Genomic DNA, 25,751 nt, shown 5'->3' with positions numbered 1-25,751 from the left:
ATGTCTTCAAGTTTAAGTGACAAAGAGAATTTTTGCTCCTCGCAAAACGGATAAACGATTCCATTGGCTGGGTTACTTTCCATTTTGGAAAAGTGAAAGGAGCACAGACAGTTTCACCACCTCATTCAGCAGGTGGGACTTTTTACATAATTTATAGCTAACTGTATATAGCAAAGGCAGCCTACATTTAGCTATATCTCTTTGAAAGGTACAAATAGGTAAATTATTAAGGTCTTTATAGCTGTCTGAACAAATAAGCTTACCTTATCATCTTTAAGTAGCTTTATATGTTCTTGTTCCACCTGTTGCCAGTGAACACCGACACTATTTATGCCTATATGTATTTTTTTTTCTTACCACATCGTATCTGGTGCTCACTTGATAGTATTGGGTGCTCACCTGATAGTATCGAGTGCTCACCACATAGTATCAGGTGCTCACTAGATGGTATTGGGTGCTCACCACATAGTATCTGGTGCTCACGTGATAGTATCCGGTGCGCACCAGATTTTTACCTATACACCACATCCCTTTCACCTAAAATACACCACGTCCCCTCAGGGGCTCCGTATAAGAGAGATTATTAAATGTAATTGGCTGAGATAATTTTAAAATTGTTTTTAAATGCTCAAAATGAACACATATGACCTCACAGTTTATCTTAGTAGCTTTCTCAGTTTAATTCTGTATGAAGTTAGGAAGCACTGAGCTGTTAAAGCAATCTCTGACTTATGTTGCTTGAAATTCCCATAGACTACTGTTAATGAACCACACTGCTTGGTGGACGAATTGTTTATTGCATTATTGTTAACACTGGTGCATATTTTATCATATTGTATTTTGTTGCCTTGTCACTTCATGTTGTGCCAAGCAACTGTGAAAAAAATCACTGTAACATGAGCCACTCATGGCTTATTGCCTAATTAAAGAGCCCATTTTTTTTAATATATTTTATTTTTCTCCAGCCATCAACTTCTAACACTTGTAAGTAGACAGTTGTAAAAAAAATGCTCATTGCAAAATCTGCAATGCTGGTATTTCACGTGGTGATGCAACCAGTAATACATCAAGTTTACATCATTTAAAGCTAAAAATGTAATGCTATAAATATTGAGGTTTATAAGAGAGTAGTTAGGTTAGGTGGAGTTAGAACTGATATTGCTACTCTGTATCGGCAGATACTTGAGGATCAGTTATGCATATTAGAAGGGAAAAAGGGGTATCAGTGATTACACACATGATTTTCACATGACCGTTTTCAAACCTTAGAATTAAACAGGCTGTTTTTGTAACTGTGCCTTTACGAATGGTCTGTCAGTGAGCTCTGCTCTGATTTGCTGTCTCATATTGCGTCTTATTAAAAAAAAAGTCTGCACTGATAAACTGCACAGGGATAAACGGCTGCGGTCTGAATGGGTGGATATACCGATGTGTGCAAAAGTTTGTGCACCCCCAGACAAATGATGTGTTGTTGATTTTCTAAGTGAAAATACATTAACACATCCTCTACAGAGAACATTCTTCTGCACATTTTTAATGTTTATTTGCTGAATTTAATATATTGGGGAAAAAACCTGAAATGTGGCCTGTGCAGAATTTATGGCATGTTTTATATTGTATGTTTTATTTTTTTGTCCAACATATTAAAGTCAACAAGTAATACAAATAGTGCACAAAAGTTTGCAAAAACATGTCATATTTAGGTTGGTTCCCTGTAGAAAATGTGTTAACTTATTTCCACAAAATCAACAAAGTATGTAATAACAGCTTCTCCTCCTCCATAACATGGGTCCTTTAACAACACAAAGAGGCACTGAACTGGCCAGTAAGATGCTTATGCAGACCAATTACCATGTAGTGGGCCAGAATGAGAAAGAGGCTACTCGAGGATTGCACGACAACGGCGTCTTCAATGTAACTTTTATGCGTCTTTTAGTGTGCTTTAGAGTCATTACAGTTGCTCCTCAAACACACCGCCCTGGATCCTGACGCCCTTCCACGACTGTAAAAATTCTGCGTCCCATGGAAAGCGAAGAAAGGCAAGGCTGGACACAGAGTCAACAGGGGGTTCATAAAGGAACACATGTTTTCTGGAAGGTTCCGTCAAAGCCAGCTGTGCATACATCACTGGGCTGAATGGCCACCAAGAGGTGGAGTGCATGAGAGACAGACAGAGAGAGAGAGAAGGACAAAGCGAGACAGGGAGGGGTAGAAGGTGGGGGAGGAGAAACTGTAAGAGATCAATGAGAAAAGACGAGGGGCAGACAGATATAGACGTAGAAGTGAAGGGGTGGGGGACAGAGATGGATTGACAGGAGAGAGAGATAGATAAAGAGGAGAAAAAGCAGGAGGAGAGACAGAGGACAGATGGAGACAGCGATAAGGAAAGGTTGCAGGGGTCAGAAGAGTTGACCTCCCGGAGAGAGGCGGGGAGAATAAGAGAGAGTCACGCTATCTGTTTTGGAGTCAACACATGCTCTTCTTCTTGCAGCCACTCCTGTGGGGGTCAGTGGTCAAAGGTTGGCAGGTGCCAGTGGGAGGGAGAGAGAAAGGAGCACTGAGGTCAGATATCTTCAGGGGTCAGGTGGAGAAAATCCAAACCACAGCACGAAATGCACAAACAAGATGCTCTGCACAAACAGAACCTTAAAGGACTGCAATGTTTTTCGACCTCATCTCCAGGGCTGGCTCTAGGCTTCTGGGGGGCCTATGCAAATTTTTTTGGGCAATCTTGCACCGAAATGCTAACTAATAACAATGACTACCACAAGCTGTTTAAATGAGGTACATACATAAATGGCCAATTTGTGTATTGCTGTTGATTACATGCTCATTTGGGGTTCTACTAAGTTAAAATCTGAATTTGAGTGGCATCAGTGTTGCTTTTTTACCATTAAAAATGCTTTACTTTCTACATATTTAGGTCATATAATTTGCCTTTTATGGCAGCTCCTCCTCATGTTTCACGAGACTGCCTTTTTCACTTTCATGTGTGCACATGCAAGGATTAATCACAGCCTGAGTATGTAAGCTTGGATTAACAGAGAAAGTTGCTAACCTCTGTTGTAAAACAAGTTCACCACATCTGTGTTTGTTTTGTGAAGCTGAAACTCAGTCAGAAGCCCTGTCCAAGTTGAACCTGCTTCGTTAGACAGTCCCCAGATCCCCTACTCCTTGTTGTCCAACCACAAGAAAAAACAAATGGCATAATGTTAACACCAAAACAGAACATACCTTTAAGCCTTTCCTCCTCATCTCTTTTTCTTCAGCGTTAGAGTAAAATTTGCGATCCAGAAGTAATTATCCAACATCAGTAGCTGAACTTACTAATGCTCTTGTGGCTGCATGCAATCAAAACCTCACAGTAATGTTTCCAACATTTAGTGTAAAGCTCTAAAGAGTAGAGGCTGTTACTGCAGAAAAGGGAGAACAAACACCCTATTAATACCCTTCATTTCAGAGGAAATGTTGGATAAGCAGGTGTCTACAAGTGCCAAACTGTGACTATTAGATAAATGCCAAAACTCGCAAAACGTGGAAAAAACCCACCTTTGCCAATGCTAATCTCAGCTAGCATCTATGGAATTCTACTAGTTTGTTAGCACTAAGGTAACAGCGATTCACATGAGCATTTTTTGGCTGTTCTAGCTTAAACACAGACATCTGAAGCTTCTAAAAGACATCCCATGTTTTACTTCAAGCTTGTGACAGCCATTCACACTCCCAGAAGGCCTAGAGTGATGTTTTTTCTCATTATATGGGTCCCACCTATTGGAAATCAAATGTGCTTGTTGTGATTTTGATTCCCCTGTCACTTTCTAATTATAATGCCAGTAAATCTAATGCTTTGGGCTTTCTCTTCAGCTCTTGAAGTCCTAACCAATAGGAGAGCTCACTTAGCTAATTCTACCTTAATACCAATTCTTGACTGGCCGATTCTCTGCTCAGTGTTTCAAGAATTTAACCCTTTTATTTCCAAAAGTTAACATAAAGTAGTAAGAGTAGTAATGAATTACTTGCAGAGTGTAAATACAAGTATAATTCTTTTGAACACAAAAGGACAAATTACAGCAAAATAGTAACTTTTTACCAAATGCTAGTACACACTGAAACGACAGGCCTTTGTTTTTTGTTCTTAGTATTGACATTATTTCAGGGGAAATAAGTACTAATGTTATTACCCTGAACAATATGAGTCAACCTTCATATAACTGACAATATTCAAGCAAGGATTGTGGAGGCCAATCACTAAATGAAGATTTAGCAAAATTAAAAATTCAAAAGGCCAAACCTTCACAATTCTGTTTACACTCTTAAAAGTAAAGATGCCAAAATGGTTCTTTGGAGTGATGCCATAGAAGAACCACCTTTTGTTCCTTATACACTGCACTAATTGAACTGCTTGAGCATCACGGTCATTGAATGAGTGCTTTCTTTCACAGTTTCCAACACTGTTTACTGTTGTCTTTCCCATAGACCTAAATGCAAATGAATCAATGCAGGACTTGATCAGACTGTCAATGAGAACAGTCCATCCATAAATACATATTAAGGGATGTTATAGTTGGACATCTGAGAGTTCAATGTTGTGGAAACCATAGGCACTGATCCACAGAGATGTGGAAAACAGTGATCGGGTCAGAGGAGTCATTCTTTACCTTGTTCTCTAGTGGACGAGTGCATGTGTGGCGTACACAAAGGGAGCAGTGCAAGCCTGAATGTTTGACCCTACAGCGAGGGGGTCCGGTGGGGCATTTTGGCTGGCATGGTTTGCGTCTGCTTGTCCTCTCAAAGGATTGTTGTGTCCGAAATCTGCTCTCAGCTACCATCATATCTTTCGGAAGGATGTTGCATCTCTACAGAACAGTTTTTAGACTTGTAGAATCTATGCCAAGGTGCACTGATGCTGTTCTGAATGCCTGCGATGGCTCATCACCTTACTAAGAAACTTTACAAAACCATCTCAAGAGAGTTTGGACTCCAATCCACAGTCAGACAGACTGTACAAATGGAGGAAATTAGAGACCATTGTTACGCTCCCCAGGAGTGGTCGACCAACAATGATCTCACCAAGAGCAAGGCGTGTAATAGTCAGCGAGGTCACAAAGGAACTCAGAGTAACTTCTAAGCAAGTAAAGGCCTGTCTTACAGTGGCTAATGTTAATGTTCATGATTTCACTGTCAGGAGAACACTGAACAACAATGGCATGCATTGCAGGGTAGCAAGGAGAAAGCCTCTGCTCTACAAAAAGAACATTGCTGCCCGTCTGCAGTTTGCTAAAGATCACATGTACAAGCCAGAAGACTACTGGAACAATGTTTTATGGATGGATGAGACCAAAACAAAAGTTTTTGGTTTAAATGAAAAGCGTTATGTTTGGAGAAAGGATTACACTGCTTTTCAGCATAAAAACCTTATCCCATCTGTGAAACACAATGGTGGTAGTATCATGGTCTGGGCCTGTTTTGCTGCCTGTGGGCCAGGATGGCTTGCCATCATTGAGGGAACAATGAACTCTGAATTATACCAGCAAATTCTTAAGGAAAATGTCAGGCCATCCTGCCCATGAGCTGAAACTCAAGGGAACGTGGGTCATGCAGCAAGACAACGAGCCTCAGCACAGAAGTCGTTCTACCAAAGAAAGGTTAAAGAAGAATAAACCTAATGTTTTGGAATGGCCAAGTCAAAGTCCTGACCTTAATCTTGTAAAAATGTTGTGGAAGGACCTGAAGCAAGCAGCTCATGGGAGGAAACCCACCAACACAAGTTGGTTGAAGCTGCTTTGTAGAGAGGAATGAGCTAAAACTCCACCAAGCTGATGTACAGGACTAATCAACAGTTACCGTAAACGTTTAGTTGCAATTACTGCCGCACAAGAGGGTCACACCAGATACTGAAAGCAAAGGTTCACATACTTTTGCCACTCACAGATATGTAATATTAGATCATTTTCCTCAATAAATAAATGACCAAGTCTAATTTTTTTGTCTCATTTGTTTAATTCGGTTCTCTTTATCTACTATTAGGACTTGTGTGAAGATCTGATGAAGTTTTAGGTCAAATTATGCAGAAATATAGAAAATTCTAAAGTGTTCACAAACTTTCAAGCACTACTGTATAAGCATGAGCACAAGTACACCTCTATGATGAGGGGAGTTTTTGCAATATTGCAAAAACTACCCTACTAAATTAACTTCACAAGTATTAAATGAACTAACACGCTGGGCTGCAATGAACTACATATGGGATTTTATTTCCAGTTATTCTATTATATAGAACTGAAACATTTTGGTAAATTACGAGCTTAACTGGACACAATTTCCCCCAACACTCTCCTCTTCTGCTACAATAAACACCCTTTATTCCAAAAGGGCACATTAATTCTGGTTAATTTACTCCGTCCAGTCAGTCGTACCTTAGGGAAGACCACACAGACGCTTTTGTCCTGAACTCATAACATATCTCATACTTTCCCACCATAGCAGCAATACAGAATTCTCCAGATTGTATGGTTTGCACATTACCAGGGCTATATGTTTGCATTCTGTATGTTTGGCCTCTTCTTGTTCAGAGGTTCAGAGGCTACAGGTTACCATATGGTACTAGTCAGCGTAGCTCATTTTGAATTTAAGTCAAACATGTGCAGAAACAGCCCACAGCATGAGCATTATCAGTAGAGCATATCTATACTACACATTCAGGGCTAGGTTTTCATGCTAATTGTGTGGCCTCCACATAAACCTATCAGGTGCATTGTAAGCTGTAAGTCTACAGAGATTTATTGCAGTACAGCACTACAAGAAATGACAGTAAACAATCCTGTTTGAATGCATAAAGTCATGTTTTGGTCCCTTAGATGACGAACAGTATGAATGACTGTAGAAAGCCAATACTGCCCTACATAATGCCCCTTGTTGGCAACATTAACTTCACCCTAGTTTGGAGCAGTCAATGTAGCTTTACTGTAAGCTAATGACCCTTGTCCCATATAGTGTTGTGTGTATTTAGTCAATTTTGTAGGGGTCCTTTCATTGGTCATACTGACCACTACGTCTTGTCATTATCAATCATACAGCCCTTCACTGTGGCACTGTTTTTTCTTCTCTGTCTATTACAGAACAGTTTATGAACTATAACAAATTTCGAGTATGTACAGATGGAGACAAAAACTCTGCTAATTAATGAGCTCAAATCAATGTCATCAAACCCCACATGGCTGATTAATCATGCGTGGTCTTTGGCCCCCAGACTTTGCCCACTCGTTGCTCATTATTCGTGTCTAGACGAAAGCCATTTCTGTAGCCCCCCGTTCCCCCGCTGACTTTGCAGTCGTCTGGCATTACTTCATTCCAATCGATTTCTGTCGGGCTCATGTGCCAACAGCCAGTGTAAATGGCCTTGTAGATGCCATCTACAAAACTAAAGTGAGTCACCTGACCAGGTCATAAATGGGGACTTGTGGGACACTGAACCCTTTAAAATGTGTGACATCATACATAAACAAAATAAACAAAGTATATGCTCAACAAAGCTAACTGACTAGCAAATGACCAAATAGCTAACAGAGGGAAAAACAGACATTTAAATTTGAACATTAAAAACCACCAACCTATAGAAAGACACTGGGGGCTGAATGTTCCAATTCAGTAGAATTTCTACATTTTAACAATCTAAAAATGACTAAATGCACATTTGGTTTGCCACATACAGAACAAGGGGTCCATCTGATATACAGACCAAGCTTTCACCGCTGGGGGGAAAGGGGAGACATCCTGTCATGTGCCAATTAAATAAAACGCCAATAGCTGTAATTACAGGAGCACAAAGCACAGAGCGGGCGACATGACTGCAGGCAGACTGTGTATTGGTATACGCTGTCATTTTGCATTTAGCTGGCTGAAAGGCTTGAGAGTGAATTGAGTTGATGATGGAAGACTGTAGGCTAGTCTATTCTGCAAAGCTTAACAGCTTATTAGCTAACTGATTCAGAGGTGTGCTTAAGGTTATACGGGATAAGGAGAAAAAGATCCTGTATCCTATTAAATGCTCCTTACAGAAGACGTCATAGGAAATAACCTAATTTATTGGAAAATGCCTTTTTAACGCCAGTTTAATCTTGTTAAATGAACACAACATTGTAAACATTGTTTCCAGCACATGTGGTTCGTAAACAATTCAGCCGAAAGCGGCATGAGTGCAAATGTTACACCTTGCCTCATATCTGTGGGGTGCTCACCCTCTTCAACGTAAATCTTGACAAATATATTTACGATTGCAGTCAAAATTCACAGCTGAGGTTGCTATGGGAACACAAGAAAATGACTGAAACTATGATCTACTTGAAGTTATTTAACTACATAAAATACCCATGTCACACTTTACCCAGTGTTACTTTGTGTCCTGCTTTCCCCAATACTTGTTCTGAGAATTTAAAAAGCAATGCACACTGGTAGGTTGCATTGGTTTTATATTTTGGGTTACCAAAAGTGCTTAAGATAGAAAGTTTCAGTTTTCAATTTTGCAAATGTGCAGACAGATGGAAATCATGAGCCCTTAAATAAACCAGAGAACTGCTTACGTTCAGAGCAAGTGAAACACATTCCTTTGTTTCCACTCGTCTTTTTTTCTGCTTTGGTCTGCCTTTGTGGCAGCAGCTGGAACAGGTGGGTTTTGACTTGGGAAGAAAGGGCACAAGTGACATCCTCCGGTGGGGGCGCATATATATATATATATATATATATATATATATATATATATATATATATATACACAGTACTGTGCAAAAGTCAGAGACCACCCTTTATTTATTTAACGTCCAGTTAAAATGGCCATTAAGTACAAGTTATTAATATTTCAGGAGATATTGCTTATCTTGGATATAATATAATCCACTCACTTGCATAATGAATGGGAAAGTCACAATTATAAAAAGATACAGAGAAAATGAGACTCATAACAACCGTCTAAAACTTGGTAGACCACCAAAACTGCCAACATCAGATAAACAGTAGTTACAGTAGTTAAAGCGTTTATCTCTGAGAGAGAGGTGAAAATTAAGCTCCACTCTTGCTTCAAATCTGAACAAATCCACAGGGTGTTTCTGTCCATCCTTCCACTGTGAGAAGACAACTCAACACTATGAGTCTGAAAGGATGTGTAGCTGTTAAGAAGCTGTTACCGAGAAAAGGACATATACAAAAAAGAAGAAAGTCTCCAAATCAAAGAAGCTCCTGGTGTTCTCAGAACAACGAGAGGTCACCCCAGAGTCCAGTGGTCATTTATGATGTTTTATGCAGACGGCAACGGACCTCATCATCACCGAATGTGTTTGGGATCACTCGGATTGTGAGAAACCAAAAATTCAACCAACTTCTTCGACTGAACTTTGGAGGGGTGGAAAAAATATCCCTGCAGATTTCTTTGAAAAACTGAAAGAAAGTCTCCTGAAAGACTGGAAACTGTAATACAGACAAAGAGTGGACATACTAAATACTGAAAAATGAAGTTGTTGAGTCTTCTGTGCAATTTTCTGTTAAATATGTTGCAATAAATGAAGGGTGTTCTCTGACTTTTGCACAGTACTATATATAAGGTTTTTTGTACTATACTACAGACAAAAAAAATCTCTACAAAACCAAAGGAAACCAAAAAAAGAAAAAAGGGAAAAGACAAACCAAAAAAATCTTAGGAGCATGAATTCAACTTTAGGGTCCCTACAAAGATCTAAATACAAAGCCACATACACACACAGGCCAAACTTACTCAAACCTTACAGGGATATCTTTGCATTTTCTTGGAATCACACAACTTCTCCAGAAAGTCGGCAGCCGCAAAATGTGTGTGTGTGCGTACGCCAAAGAAAGTCGACTGGAGTCTCTGGCTCAGGAAACAGAGGGTTCCTGTTTGTGAGCCAAGTGCTATTGTTCTCTCTCGCTCTCTCTCCTTCACAAAACACACAGAGACACACACACTTTGACATTGTTCCCTTTAAATGATATTTTGGCTAACTCATCCCTGACACCCATTCCCACGCGCTGCTGTCAGGATGCACCTCCCGCATGATTTTACAACTCTACTGCTGTGGCTACACTTGGCCGCTTAGTCACTGTCGACGGTAACTCTGATCACTCCAAGTTAGACATTTAACACAGACTTTTTCACACTCACATACAGACACCGTGGGTCCCTGCGCTCAGGGTGGTGGCTGAGGATTGATGTTAAGTCTGCCAAAGCATCTGGATTTAACGTACCATTAAGGTCATCTGCTGTTCAGACTCCACCTGTAGCTCCTCTGTTCAACAGCAGTCCTCCTTACCCAGCCCTCCTCCCCCTCTTTCTACTCCCCTACACTCTGCACTTCTCTTCTCTCTGCTCCTTATGCCCTATGAGGCGTGCAACACTGAGCAAGAAAGAAGTAGTTCAGCAGAAAAGAAATTGTACACAATTTCGCTCTTACATTAACCCTTACGACAATCACATTTGGTGTCTTAAGTTGTCTTTGGTTTTAAACTGCAGCTAAGGCCAATATAACTCTAGGTAACAGTATGTGAACTTTTATTTATACAGCACTTTTAGAAGAACCTATGGAAGTCTGGAGAGGCCATGAGCTGTTGCTATAATTTTCTGGATTGTTATCTTCTGATAACGAGTTAATTATCTTGTGATTTAAGATAAAAACTGTTATCTTGAGACCACAAGATAATTAACTTGTTATTTTAACGCTGCTACTTATGGAAGTCCAGAGAGGCCATTAAGTAGTTATAATTTTCTGGATGGTTATCTTCAGATAACAAGATAAATATTTTGTTATCTCAAGATAACCTTCCAGAAAATTATAACTACCTAATGGCCTCTCTGGATTTCCATAAGTAGCAGCGTTAAAATAAAAAATTAATTATCTTGTGGTCTCTGGACTTCCATAAGAACGAGCGTTGAGTAACAGCACTTCAAAGACCTAGCTAGTGGGTGGAACTGGACACAATAAAATTGGTTAGAAAACTCAGAAAAACACAACACACTTTGGTTCTAAAGTGTACAGGAAGCCAGTGAAGTGATGCTAAAACAGGAGTGATATCTCTGTATTTCACTCCACAGAGTAGCTGTGCAGCAGCAGCTGCAAGCATGCCAAGCAGGTCTGACTGAGACCCATATTTTGTGAACCACAGCAATCCAAGCGACATGTCACAACAGCATGAATCACCTTTTCCAGATCAAAACCTGCCTTTGACAACTGTTGCAATTTGTTTATGAAATTTAAGCTCAGAATCAAAAATGACCTCAAGGTTTCACTTGAGGTCTAACATAAAGAGATGGCTGGCCAAAATGTCCTACTACAAGCACTGGAAGTTTATACCTCCCAATTAGCATTGTGCTTAAAATGGATAAAATTATGCTGCATAGCTAAAATCTATTGTAGAAGCGATCTTGCAGCCTGAATTTTGTCTGTAGTTTTGTCTATTTTTATAGATAAAAGTAGGTCATACAGTGTGAGACGCCACATAAGCGAGTCTATTTCAGATCATCTGTCGACTCAACACGGTGAGCTACAGTCGTACGCAAAAGTTTGAAACCCGCTGGTCAAATACGTTTGGTTGATTTTCTAAGTGAAAATTAGTTAAACCATTTTATACAGGAAATACACTTAAATACTGCATTTTTCTGCACATATTAGAGTGCAGTTTCAATTTATTTAAGTTTAACATATTGGAAAAGAATAAAACATAACATATAAAATGTGCCATAATTTTTGCAAAGGCCACATTTTATGTTTTCTTCCTCCAATTTATTAAATTCAGCACATAAACAGTAATTGTGCATTAAAATGTGCAGAAGTGTGTTCACTGTAGAGAATGTGTATAAAACGTCATTTGACCAGTGGGGCCAAAACTTTTGCGTAAGTGTAGGATAATTTGTATTAATGTGCACTCACTGCATTAACTGGTGAACACAGGCTTCCATGACTTGTAGCTATAATAGCCACTATAAAAACTCAGCAGTTTGATATTCTGCCAAACTATCGCTTTAATGTTAAGAGCATTTTTAGATCTAGGCCATATATGAATTTGACTGATGTCAGACTACAGTTTAGCAGTAAAAAAAGTCCTTATATTCTGGAGCTTTATATAACAACAAACTCTTCTATTCTCACTGCTCTTCAAACTGACTTCCCATGGCTGAAAGAAGCCTGTTCCTCTCCTCTGCTCTCATTCTCCCTCCATCTCCCCCAAAATAGCTCTCATCCACACGCTCACCCTCTCTCCTTCAACCTCTCCTAACATTTCTGACTTGCTCATAGCTAACTATCCAACCATCCTTCTTCCACCTCCCTTGCCCCCCCTCCACTTCTATATCCACCCTCTCCATTCCCGAGGGACCCCCCATCACAGGGCAGCCTGTTCTGCTGTGTGAGCCAGACGCTCTCTGCTGGAGCGCAGGTTTCCTGAGCTTTAAGAACACAGAGCTGGCAAGCGCGCACCCTGCAAGCGGGCCAACTCGCCTCAGCACAGCACACACATAGACAAATACACCCACAAGCAAAGAAACAAACTGTAATATGCCCTGAGGAGAACGATAAGAACAACTTGTCTTCCTCTTCACTGAACTAAAGTGTGAATGCAGGCCTGGATAGCACTCGAGCACTTTACACATACTGTAAAACATTAAAATGTATTAAAGAAAGTAAGACCTTGAAGGTGTCGGTAATTACATAACAAACTTGGCTCCAACTGGAATCCTTGTAGCCTAGGCTACTGTGTTTCTCCTAAGCAAGCACAACTGTTTGTCTGGCACAAGCTGGAAAAAAAGTCTCTCACAAATATAAACACCACCCAGAATAACCCGGCATCTGTCTGGACAGTGTTTACGTGGTGGGGGGCTTTGACTGTCTTTGCCCATAGTGAATCATGTTTACATCTGCCTGGCTCTGAAAACACTCAGGTCATGGCCTCTGCTGCCCGCCAAGACCTCAGCATCCTCAGTGTCCTCAGCACTGAATGGGCGGATGTAACCCTGCAGAGACACTGGACCGAACTGACACTGAAGGAAGCGGAAAACAGTCAGCGTTGGCATTTCATTTCCCAAAATGACATAAAAATTAGTGCAGTAGACTACTGATACAGATGACGGTTCCTCTGCCTATAGCAGTGTTTCCTAACTCTGGTCCTGTTTTCCCTCAACACACTGAACACCTATAGTAGAAAATACATAGTAATATTAAGTTTTATAAGAAGTATTAAATGATGAGTGCATTCAAAATCTCATCTTACCTTGTAGATATGCTGTTTTGTTTGTATTCTGCCCCCCATAGTTCTCCAGGTTCCTTCATCACGGCCAAACATCTAAGCGCATCTCTGGTTGGTGTTGCATGGGGGCTGGTTACTTTTGACCTCCTGGACCTGCAGTTGCCGACAGCATACAAGGCAGTTGCCTGGCTGATGCCTGTGTACTTGCCGGTGTTGTTTGGATGCTATTCGCTGGCAACAGTTGGCTACAGAGTAGCCATTTAATGACTTTGTGGAGGCGGCCAAAGAGCTGCAGGCACAGATACAAGAGGCTACAAAGGAATTAAAGAATAAGGAACTGATGATGTGAAGGCTGTGTTAAACACACACACAGGAAATGTGAAAGAAGTAAAATGACACAAACATTAGTGCAGGTGATTAATACAGATGACAGTTCCTATGCCTACAGTAGTATTTCCTAAGCCTGGCCCTGGAGGCCTACATTCTAATGTCTTCTCTGCTTTAACACCCACTTCATCCCAGTAAGGCGTAGTCAATGAGCTGATTTGTTGGACCAGGCATGTTAGGAGCAGAGAATAAACTAAAAAGTGCAGAGCAGTATAGCAGTGAGCCTCCAGACACAGGGTTGGGAAACACAACAAAATGGCTTCCAAGCAGAAACAGAGGTAAACTCACAAGCCAAAGTTTGCCTGAAATTTCATTACCAACAGGCTAACTTTGGTCTACCTAAACAAAACGTTTAAATTTCCTAGTTTCTAATTGCATGTAATGCGATAATAATACTAATAATTGATTATAAAGTGTCAGTCTTACCAACTGGTCTTTTATTTCTTATCTCTAGCCTTCCTGTCCCTCACGCACTACAAGTCCCAGCAGCCTTCAGGAACTTATTACGTCATTGCCGCGCGCATTCTGTACGAGTAGTGGTGAGCTGGCTGAGAGGTAAGACGAGTGCTAGCAAGATTTATTCAGAGCAGGACGTCTTTGGACATCTCTGGACGTCTTTGGACATCTCTGGACGTCTGTGCTGTCATTACAGGCATTCGTTGTACCAGATACTTAACAGCTTGGTCACGGCTGTCTTTTCTAAGTGTCTTTTTTCCTGCGCGGTATCTAGCCTGCAGGCTAGCTGAGTGGCTAATTCAGCTAATCTCTCCACGGCCTCAGTGTATAAAGTCAATAATACTTTCCATTAAACCAGATAATAATAGTTCTTACAAACTGTTCAGAGTTATTTGAAATAAAGAACACTCTCGATATCTAATAGCTAGGTTCATAAAGGCGCTCCTTAATGTGATAACGGCACTAAACTACAGTGAACTCCGCTGAGTAATAAAGTACGGTTCATTATAAGTCACTCTTTGATTTAACTTAAGCCGGCTAGTGGGGATTGTTACCTTATCTCGCCGTTCTTTATTCTGTGTGTTATTAAGGAGAATTACGCCGGTTTTTCAAAATTTCTGCATAATTAAATCGTCGAGGTGTAAGCAAAGTCATTCAGAGTGGTTTGGTGTGAAATGCTCAGTTATAGAGATTCTTACTGAGTTAGAATTGTTTTCAGTGGTGGTGATAGGAACCAGACGTCTGAAGAGTTCAATGCCTGAAAAAGCTATCATACAGAAAGTCATTGCAAATACATTGTTACATGAAATTGTTACAGATACATTATTAGATGCATGAAACAATGTTATGTAACCTACTTTTTTGGCATAAAACCTATCTGCATGGTGAAAAGTTAGATATGGGGTGTTGTAAGCTAAATTATCCCATTGGAAACAAAGGTTTTTATATTTATAAGTATTTTACTGTTATCAGTATTTTATACATAAAACTCATGAACGCTGATTGTTTTGGATAGTAAATAAATCGTATATATTTTCCTTGTAGACATTATGTGGTTCCTCTCACCATCACTGTAAAGGAAATCAGCCAGTAATTTTCTCTACAATGCACCATTTCACATTAAACCACTATGAATGATTTTGTTTACATCTCAACGATTAAATGATGCAGAAATCTTGAATGGAGTTCCACTTTAAGCAGTTTTGCTTTTGCGCTACTCTTTTGTATTCAAAAAGTTTTCTGTCTGCTGCTGCCTGTTACTAGGCTTTCATCTCATAGTGAACTTATAATAAGAAAAACACTAATATTTTCTATATCTTCATGCTTTATATGAAGTATGAAATGATGAACACATTTAAAACCTCATCTAACCTTGTATGTATGTTTTATATGTATTCTGCCCCCTCCAGAATTTCCAGGTTCCTTCATCATGACCAAACTTCTGGAGTGGCTTCTGGGTGTGTCATTGGTTGGTGTGGCGTGGGGGCTGGTTACCTTTGACCTCCTGGACTTGCAGTTGCCGGAGGTGTACAAGGAAGTTACTTGGCCGATGCCGGTGTACCTTCTGGTGGTGTTCGGATGCTATTCGCTGGCAACAGTCGGCTACAGAGTAGCCACGTTTAATGACTGTGAGGAGGCGGCCAAAGAGCTGCAGGCACAGATACAAGAGGCTAAAGAGGACTTAAAGAAGAAGGGACTGAAGATGTGAGGACTGTGAAAAACACACAGTCATCTAGCCTGCTTGTGTGGACATTGCTGGAGCATTATCAAGCCATAAGACAGCCATTATATCTTTTTTTGTGTGGCTAAATATGTTGTTTCCCATTGTCTGTGAATAACTACAGGTTTCACCAGTTTGTTTTATCTTTCTGACCTAAATCTAGGAATCAAAATGTTACAATGGAAACTGAAAATGTTGTAAAAACATCGAGACCTAAAATCTGTGTTACAGATGTAAATGACATTTTTCCTTTGGACACAGTGCATCCCATTCTAACAATCCATGTAAAACCTTGCAAGCACATGTACATAAAGCCAGTGGAGAATGTTCTATTTTAGCGCAGCCTCCAGAGCATGTGTATTTGGGCTGGCATGGGAACGGAGACATTTTTTAGCCTAGTCAAAATTCGCAACAGTTAATAACATCCCTACCGCATGGCTTCACGGTAGTGTGAGATAGCTGTACTGTGAACTTAGCGCTAGCAATACCACCAGATATAAAACTGAGAGGTTGATTTTTAATGAGTTTGATAACAGGGTAACAGTGTTCAAGAAATACACACATGAGTGCACAGGAATGTCTGCGGCAAAAACTCGGAGCCCTGGTTCTGTTTTAAGATGGAGTTGATTGTGTAATCTGTATAATTCCACTCAAAGGGTGTTGGGTTGTATTACCATGAACCAGGGTCTGCATTCATAGAGCATCTTAAAATGTGTGTGCTGATTTCGGGTCTGATTTTTTTTTTAACGTCACAGAGTCGTTTCTCTTTACTGACCACCCATTATTTCAATGTGGTGAAGAGAAACTGATCCAGAGAACTGCACTAAGTGAATATAGCCACATGTTTCTGTTGGTTTCCCATTTAAATGGCTATCTTAGTTTCCCTAATGGCTGATTTGTAGCTCACTATAATGAATGGGTCACTGCTGTGAAATCCGAACATGATGTGGTCCACTGGAAAACAAGCTCTTTAATGGATAATATTCGGATGGCTTTTTTTTGTTCTGCATTCCATATGTTACTGACTGTTCTAGGCTAAGTCTTAATGTGAAATACAGACTATTTTTCCTCATAACTTTCATCGTTTGATTAACAATTTCTTGTGTTTTCATTCCAAATGTGGCGCAAGAGCCTTCGGACCCCGATTGTTTTGTGGATGGAAAACCTCCATCCGTCCCATTCCATTGGACACTGTTGCAGAAAGGAAAAACAAAAACACACGAGTGCTCTGTATGGAAATTCCAGAATATGATCCATGTCCATGTGCTGGCTCTTAAAACGCTAATCCCGAAGCCACTAAGTGCACACAAGCGCACTATATTTACACAGGTCAAAATTAATCTGATGTTTTTGGCCAGACAAGCTCTGTCGCTCACTCTGGGCTTTAAATGGAGGCCCTGGGTCTCATTTGGAGTGCCCCCCTGTAGAGGAAAGAACTAAACCCTGCTCTGAGTGTGGACAGACTCATTACAGGCTGCTAAACTGCTCTGTAGCTCTTTAGGGGTGTTTGGAATGATTTTCAGGCCCCGCCCTCGATGGCTCCACCTGAAAGCTGATTGGCTGGCGCTGAAAACATTGTGATGTCACCCCCTGCAGTTACCTGCAAGCTGTCGTTAGCGCAGCCGCGGCCAGAAATGCTGACTAGGCTCCAGACAGACTTCTGTGGTCCCTGAATAGATTTAACGTCTTGCATTTGAGCCGATTTATTACACCTTTATGGGTTTGTGGTTCTTTAAATTAAGCTTGGTGGCAAAAGAAGACTTAGATTGACCCTAATGTCATAAAAGCTGGACCTACCACAACTTAATTCTCTGGAAAAAGAATCAGCTATTGAGAGATCTCCTTCTTCTTCCATTTAAGTTTTCATGGCTCCTTGCTGCAATGTTACACATCACCTTTATCCATGTAAATACAATTTGCCAGACTTTCCTGACCTCAAAGTCCACAACAAAGCATTTAACAAAGTCACGTGCACTTGTGTAGTAACAAAAAATTATATACAAATCCACTCAATCTCTCTGTTAAAGCGGTTTAGAAGCAGATCTCTGCTCTTGGATATGTAGTCTACAGGGATTTGATTAAAGCCAGCCATCTGAGCCAGCAACATATGGGGATCACTGCTTATGTACTGTTACGAAGAGGGACGAGAAAATGGACGAATGCATTTTTCTATGCAAATAAATATAGAGAGCAATATGGCAGTGTGCAGCTATTGAAGATTAAGACTGCATATTAGGGCATGACATTAGAATTACAGTAGTAGGTCAGCTGTGATATCTGACATGGGTATCACCTGCCTCCATAGGGACTTCATAGCACATACATATTTATGAACAGTTTTTTGCATTAGTCACAAGATGACATAAGGTTTTTTTTATGGGATATGCAATATTGTATTGCTGTAAGGGTCCTAAACTAAAGTGACAGACATGCACACTTTCTACTAAGGAGGCCTTTTGGCTGCAGACATTAACTAACTGAGTAAGCATTTAGAAGAAAGTAATTTTGTACTTCTGTACTCAAGTAGAAATACAGACAAGTTCTTTTTTTATGGTAATTTCTACTCAGATACAGTATTTTTGTATGTATATGTATCACTTATGTTCTCAATGAAACCTCTGCCTTATAAGTTCCATTACTTGGGAATGATGCTTCCTGACCATTAAGCCAATGCAGTGTCATGTACTTCATAAAACCTGTTAAGACATCTTGCGATTACTAGTATTCGCTCATAAATGCAATATTGCTCTGAAAATATGTAACGTGCTTTATACATTACGTCCATATAAAAGTAGCCTTCAAATAAAGTGTTACCATTACATGTTGTGAGCAGTATGGCATGCCAATAGATAAAATGGGTATGAATTTGAGAAGACTTTTTCAGTTCACACAGAGCTGAGATATCCATAGTCTACCTATTGTTCTTATATATCAATCTGCATTGCCTCTTACTGAGATAACTGTAAAACGCTGCCCAGAGTTCATTGAAAACACACCCAACTTAACAATTGCTCAAGATGTTGGAAATACGTTTGAACAAAAGAGAAGTGCACAGCGGCATGCCAACTGCAACAGCATGCTGTGCTCTTGGCAAGTCAAAAAACAGGCCTGGATTGAATAAATAAATAGAAGTCATGATGAGGCCCTATGCAGAAACAGCTTGAATGGCTGACTCCTTAAACACACTTGCAAAGGCAAGCGTTTCAGGTAATGTAAACCTTATTGTTTAAGCTGATTAGCTAAAAGCTTTTGCTAACATCTGTTAGCAAGGTGTGGATCCCAAAGCAGACATGCACCTCAAAGCCGTTCGCCAAAAAGGACTGGGTGGAGGAGTGCAAGCTGAGCCCATGGCAAGGTTCCCAGTAGCGCCTCACTTTTGTTCTTTTTCGCTTCTTTTTTGACCCAGAAAATGATAGCTATTGGTTCAGACAAATGACGGAGAGCTCAGATGTCCTCGTCTGTTATACTTTATGCTTGTCAGGGAACATTTTTACCGTCTGGGTAAAGAAAGAGTTCATCCAAAAATGCTAATGCTGCAACACATGAATGAGACGTACTGCATCATGGAAACTAGGCTATTCTAACTGATATGTTGTTAGCCAAGTTAGCATTTGGGGTGGTTTGACTGTATTCCTGTGTTCCACCGATTCCCTTTTTCTATTCATTCAGAGTGCTTTAATGTGAGATGCTCCATTCTAGCATTCTAGAACTCAAACCATCAGAATTATTCACAATGGTGGCGATACGGGCCAGAAGTCCAAAGAATTTAATGCCTCTAAAAAGTGTCTCACAGGATAGTTGCACATGCCTAAGAAATTGTTTTACTATTGTTTTGCGATAAAGATTTGGCCTAATATCCATTCAGGGTGGAGAGGTACATTCAAAGTGTTAAAAATAGTCCCCAAAGAAAACATATTATCTTGATTTACCACTATTTTATCATTATCAACATTACATATAAAACCAGGAACACACATGTAGATTCACTGGTCTTTTAAACAGTAAATAAAATGGCTATATTTGCATTGTACAACTGCCTGGCTCCCAGGCAGTTGGTAAGTTTCTCTACAATGAACCATTTCACAACCACTCTGAAAAACTGTGTTTACATCTCAGCCAATGAATTCCGACAGAAATTTAGAAAAATCGGTGGTATTGCCTTTGTATGTGTGAGCGACTGGCTAAACGAAAGAAGAAAAGATCCAGTGGCCTGGTTGTAAATGGCCCAGTGCTGATGAATGTTTAATCCTTATTAAACACTGCCAGGCCTTTGTTAGTTTCATTTTCCCTGTGTGATTGAACTTGAACATGGCAATAAACTTTTTTCCACCTCCTCTACAAATCTGCTTTCCCCAGCTAAATGGCCTTTTGAAGATTGTCAGCGGTTTGCCTTTATATCTTTTGCTGACTCTGCCAGTGGATTTGTGTCAGAAAGAAATTGAATAGTTGATTTTCAAAGTATTAACTGAATGACAATGTGAATTTCAGTTGTTTTATGTTCAATGAGGATTTTTTTCACCTCGTTCTTAAACAGTACCAGAGTAACCCTGACCTCTGAGATTTTGGTTGACAGTCTTCATTGTGTAGATGGCTAGACGGCTTGATAATGACTTGGGGTTTGGAGTCGGCCGTTTTTGATAGTATTGGCCTGGTATTGTATTTCTCTTGGTTTGGCACTGTGGCCTTAAAAAGAGTTGTGGTATTCAGCAGGGAAAGTAAGTTAGTGTGATTTGTGTGTTGTTTTCACCCCAATAAGATTTTAATTTATTTAATGCGTTTTCATCAAAAAAATAATAGCCTGAATTGAAATGTGAGCGAACAGCAAGCCTTACTCACTGCCAGTTAAGAGTGAGTGCACTCACATTCTTCTCAGAATAACTGAATAGGCGGGTGATTTTTTTGGCTCTGTTCCTGAAATTCATTCATTGCCTTTTGCTGCATTAAAGCCAAATGAGCCAAAAAAGAAAAAGCTGGCTGGACCAACTTACCCAAAAGATCAAGAATCACTCTTAATGCTGCGATAGTTTTGAAATCTGGACCTAGGTCAGTTTCACTCTTCCTATAAAAATGTACCCACCAAAAATGTATTATTTTTTATGTTTCAAATATAGAGACAATCCAGACATTAGGACTCTCTTTTTAGTTCCTGATTGCGGCCTTCAGAAAAAGCTGGTCTTTGCCGGCTCCTCAAGCCATAAGTGTTCAAGAAGTCAAGAAATGTGCTCGTAATCAATCTACTCTTATAATCAAGCTTAACCTTCCTGTCTCTCTCCCACTCTCTTGCCTCACTCACTTATTCCCTGTCTGCATGAATGGCTCTTTTCCAGTCTTTTGGACAACAGCACGGACCATATGCTGGCATGAAGATGGTGGGAGTGTCATATGGTCATTTTGTCTCAAACTGAGACTGCTTTCGCAATGGTCCCAAAATCACTGTTCCCTATATTGGAAAATCAGGAGCACTAAATAGAATCTTACATATCATAACGATTTTCAAAGTTGATCAGTCTTCATGCTTGCCCATTTCTCCCACATCCAACACATCAATGAGAACCAACTGTTTGCTTACTGTCTAATACATTCCAGTCCTTGACATGAAAATACACTACATTAGAGATATTAAATGAGATGGGAGCAGTTCAACAAAGTCCAGCCCTTCAATCAAAAGAGTGTTGTTAGTAAAGGCACTGGGGGAAAACCTAGCTTGTTCTGCAAATATGCACATGCATCATAGTTGGAGCAAACTGAACAACACAGTTTTGTGTGTTATGTTTTTACCAGTGATTTCACAAATATGTTTTTGAAATGTTAGCTTGGCTTTTAGTTTCAGGTTTACAGCCAAGACAGACATAGACTGGACATATTTACCAATAATGACTTTTACTTCGTAGTGGATAACAGTGGTGAACTGTGACTAGTAATACTAGGCCTTCAATTCAAAAATTAGAAAAGAACAAGGAAGATGTCCTATCCAATAGTGCTTATTTTGGCTAGCACCCCTATGGGATTCTAGTAGTATGTTAGCACTAATTTTACATTAACATTTTTGACCGTTCTAGATTAAACATGTACATTTGAAGCTTCCCATATCTTTTATTTGAAGCTTGTGACAGACATGTTAACATATGTTTTACCTTGCATGTAACAGCTTTACAGTGATTCCTTCAGTAAAGGGCCCTGGAGCCGCCACCATTGTTTTCCATTTCTAACAGCTGACTGAAACCTAATTAGACAATCACTCGAGTCCACAGTTAGTGACATGTCTAAACTTCCAGAAGGCCTGAGCGACATTTTTTCTCACTAAATTGGTCCCAACTGTTGAAAATGAAAATGTGATTGGTTGATTCCACTCTCAATTGCTATTTATGTTGGTGGTTGATGTAACATGTTAGGCCTTCAGTCCAGCTCCTGAAGTCCTAATCAATGGGAGAGCTTGCTTGGCTGTATCCACCTAGATACCATGGAGAAAAACTTTCAGCACATTATGGGACAGTTTTTTTCATGTAATTGTTAATGAAAGCACTCTAAACTGAGAGTGCAAATTGGACCTGAGATTAGCAGGTGCATCAAGAATGACATGATTGTGGAGCATCCTGCACTCAAACATTCCAAATTCCTGCCCTGTCCAGATGAGCATAAGTAGTAGCCAGTAAAGGAGAAAAGAATTTTCAGTGGAGCAATACAATGGGGGCAAATCAAGTAGACTTAATTATAAATGATTAGAGTCTCCAAGTGATTTCATCTTGTGCTTCCTGCTGTGTTTCACATCCCATTTTTCCGAGCAGCTATTCAATGATATCCTGTTGTGCTGTCTGTACCTAATAGGTACTCAGATGATTGTGCAAGGCCTATGACTAATGCCATTCAGATTCATCATACTTTTCAATACGTGTTGCTGCCTCTATCAAGAACACATGGGCAGCTACCCTCTGCATTTGCATCAGCTTGCAAAGGAAATGACGGCCAATTAATGCTCTGGCTCCACAGAGCCTACTACAGTACTATATTTCCCTGTTTTCAAGGGCTTCATTGTTTAGGGGCATGTTTTAACATGAGAGTATGGTTTTATTCCCAGTCAAAACCCTCTTTCACATCTTTAATTACTCCACCATGACAAAACCAAAGGTGTTTTCCTTTTCTTTTTTATGAAAAAGGGGCTTGATAGGTTAATGAAATTACAGAATACATTAAGTAAACTGTGAAATATAAAAATATTTTGAACAATAATATGGAAAACGAGCATGAAATAAGCATTTATTCAAGCTCTGTTTCATTTTGGCATTTTTTAAGTTTCAGCAAACCCTCTCTCTCTAGTTTATTTATGCACGTTGGGGACTTGAGCTCAACATATTTACTTTAATATGTAGACACAGATGTGTTGGACCAGCTGAAAAGCTCTCTGTCATGTGAGAAAACTGAAAACATACTGATTTACCAAAGGGACGCTTGTACTGATAGTGAAGGCTTTGGTGGAAAAAAAATGTGTTTTGCAGGAAAGAGGAGGAGAAGCTCAGGAAGGAAGGAGGAATTCTGTTTTTTTTAGCCTGTCTTGCACAGTTGACTAGATTTTTGGTGTCCTCTTTTACAACGTAAATGTTGAATGCTGATTTTAGAAACCAGTGGCTGCATGAAATTTATTAAACCTATTATAATGTATAGAAGAAACAAAGGGGTTCCTCAAGGCTCTATTTGAGGACCATTAAGTTTTCATTTAGTAGGGAGATGTACTTTTTCCTTTTTTTTTTCTTTACATATTGTGGACAATTACAATTAAGTTAGTAAACTTTTTGATGAAAGGCGATGAACCTGCATGATTGTGTGTAAAGCTGTTTAGGCCTTCTCGCTAAGCTAACTCTAGCTTCCAGCGCTTACAAGCATATTAAAGCAAAAGTAGCTTAAGCTAACAGCTCCACACACAAACACACACAGGTTTGCCCCCCTCAGATTTGAGTCTTTATTCTCAAAGCATGCTTCAGTGAAGCTCCAGGGGGCTGGAATGAAGCTGTGTTGTAGCATGGTGAAGCTACTACAGAGCTCCTAAGGAGGAACCATACTTGTGGAGGTACTCACTTTTTTTCTAATCTCTTGGGAGCTAACAAAGTATGCAGAGAAATAGATGGACTACAGTCTGTAATTGTAGAACCACAAAGTGCACCTGTATGGCAAGTGGAGCTGATAAAATGGACAATGAGTGTAGGAACAAGTAGATGATTTTGATGGCTGCTCGGTGTATGATTTATATAAGGTATAAATGTTCTTATAAATAAATGCTTTTATTTTGTCTTTTTTTTCTCATTGTTTTACCTTATGTAAGTACATGCCCCATATGTGATCTTGGAAATCAGGTTTTGAAAAGAAGCCACTATGTTTATTATAATTACTTTAAAATAGTTCATTGTTTTATCTATTGCCCCTCCTCACACCTGTCTGTCTCTAGGCATCTGAATGGTCAGTGTCGGCTCCTGCTCTCTGCAGTTGTGCCTGGTCACTCTCCCTGTCTCTTCTCTGACGCAGTGGGGGTGGTCAGACAGCGCTTCTCTCATTAACAGCTCCTCATCACCTCTGAACTGACCGTGCCCCTCTGCGCAGGTCAAATGGTTAAGAGTGTGTGTGAGGGTGTGTGAGATTTACGGTCACAGGGCCGTCGTCTTCAAAAACACACGGGACAGGGAGAGAGGTGCGGTAGCAGCCGGCAGCCGACAGCTGTTTTTATGGTCACGGCCATAAAAAAAGAGGACGCCTCTGTAGATGAACAAGAGGAAGGGTGGAACAATGAGGGGAGAGAGAGAGAGAGAGAGAGGGAGAGAGAGAGAGAGAGAGAGAGAGAGAGAGAGAGAGAGAGAGAGAAAGAAAGACAAGAGAAGACATAAAGAAGACATAAAGAGCATGTGAGAGAGAAAGAATGAGAGAGATAAATAAGAAAGATGCTCTGGAGATGAGCAAGAGGAAGTGTGGAACACTGAGGAGAGAAGAAAGAAAGAGAAAGAGAAAGAGAGGAAATAGAGAGAAAGGAGAGGGAGATAGGAGAAGAAAGAGGGAGAGAGAGATAGTAAGAGAGATATAAGTAAGAGAGAGGCCTCTGGAGATGAGCAAGAGGAAGGGTGGAACAAAGGGAGAGAGACAGGAGAAGAGAGAGAGAGAGAAAGAGAGAGAGAGAGAGAAAGAGAGAGAGAGAGAGAAAGAACAAAGAATTGAGAAAAAGAGAGAGAGAAGTGAGACAGAAGAGAAGAAAGAGCGAGAAGTGAGAAAGAGTGAAAAGAAGAAAGAGAGAGAAGAGAGAAGTGAGAGAGACAGAGAAGAGAAGAAAGAGAAGTGAGAGAGACGGGAAAGAGAAGTGAGAGAGACAGAGTGAGAAGAGAAGAAAGAGAGAGGGAGAGAAGTGAGAGACAGAGAGAGAGAAGAGAAAAAAGAAGTGAAAAGGAGTAGGGAAGAGAGAGGGGGGGTATAGAAGTAAGAGAGGCCTCTGGAGATGAGCAAGAGGAAGGGTGGAGCAGAGAGAGAGAGAGAGAGAGAGAGAGAGAGAGAGAGAAAAGAAAAGGTCAGGACAGGACTTCAGAAAGAAACACAGGAAAGGTAGAGTGAGGCAGTGGATAAAGTAGAGGGACTGAACCACAACACACAAACAGACAAAAAGTAGTGCAGAGATCAGGAGGGAAAGAGAAGTTAAAGGGAGATTACGTTGATTTTTTTTTTTCAAATTCTCTGCTGTACAGAGACTAACTCAGAGAATTGGTCATAGTGGTGCTGATAGGAACCAGAAGCATGAAGAGTTTATGGAAATACTGCATGTTTTAGTTTTGAGAAAGTTTTGGCCTAAAATATACTTTTAAAAATCAATTTATGGTGGAGAGGTACACGTAGGGTGTTGTGAGGCATAATATTCCCACTATTACCACTATTTATTATTCTCAATTTTATATCATCACATGTACCAACTCAGAAGATG

General features: G+C 40.1%; 1 protein-coding gene and 1 pseudogene across 1 annotated transcript; both read left to right on the top strand.

Annotated features, from left to right (window-relative positions):
* Positions 1 to 1,785: 1,785 nt before the first annotated feature.
* On the top strand, positions 1,786 to 13,591 carry LOC118804915 (annotated as a pseudogene).
* A 516-nt stretch (positions 13,592 to 14,107) lies between these two features.
* On the top strand, positions 14,108 to 16,880 carry LOC118805962 (dolichol-phosphate mannosyltransferase subunit 3-like). Its single transcript, XM_036567172.1, has 2 exons — positions 14,108 to 14,184; positions 15,495 to 16,880. The coding sequence occupies exon 2, from the start codon at positions 15,515 to 15,517 to the stop codon at positions 15,791 to 15,793; it is 279 nt and encodes a 92-aa protein (XP_036423065.1). The 5' UTR covers positions 14,108 to 14,184; positions 15,495 to 15,514; the 3' UTR covers positions 15,794 to 16,880.
* Positions 16,881 to 25,751: the final 8,871 nt, after the last annotated feature.

The sequence above is a fragment of the Colossoma macropomum genome, unplaced genomic scaffold (genome assembly GCF_904425465.1).
Source record: "Colossoma macropomum unplaced genomic scaffold, Colossoma_macropomum, whole genome shotgun sequence".
Taxonomy (NCBI): Eukaryota; Metazoa; Chordata; class Actinopteri; order Characiformes; family Serrasalmidae; genus Colossoma; species Colossoma macropomum.
The sequence above is the reverse complement of the archived record's forward strand: the minus strand, read 5'-3'. Positions and strand labels throughout refer to the sequence as shown.

What these genes read in the sequence shown, in the direction of transcription:
- LOC118805962 (XM_036567172.1), top strand. Translation starts at nt 15,515, where the DNA reads ATGACCAAACTTCTGGAGTGGCTTCTGGGTGTGTCATTGGTTGGTGTG.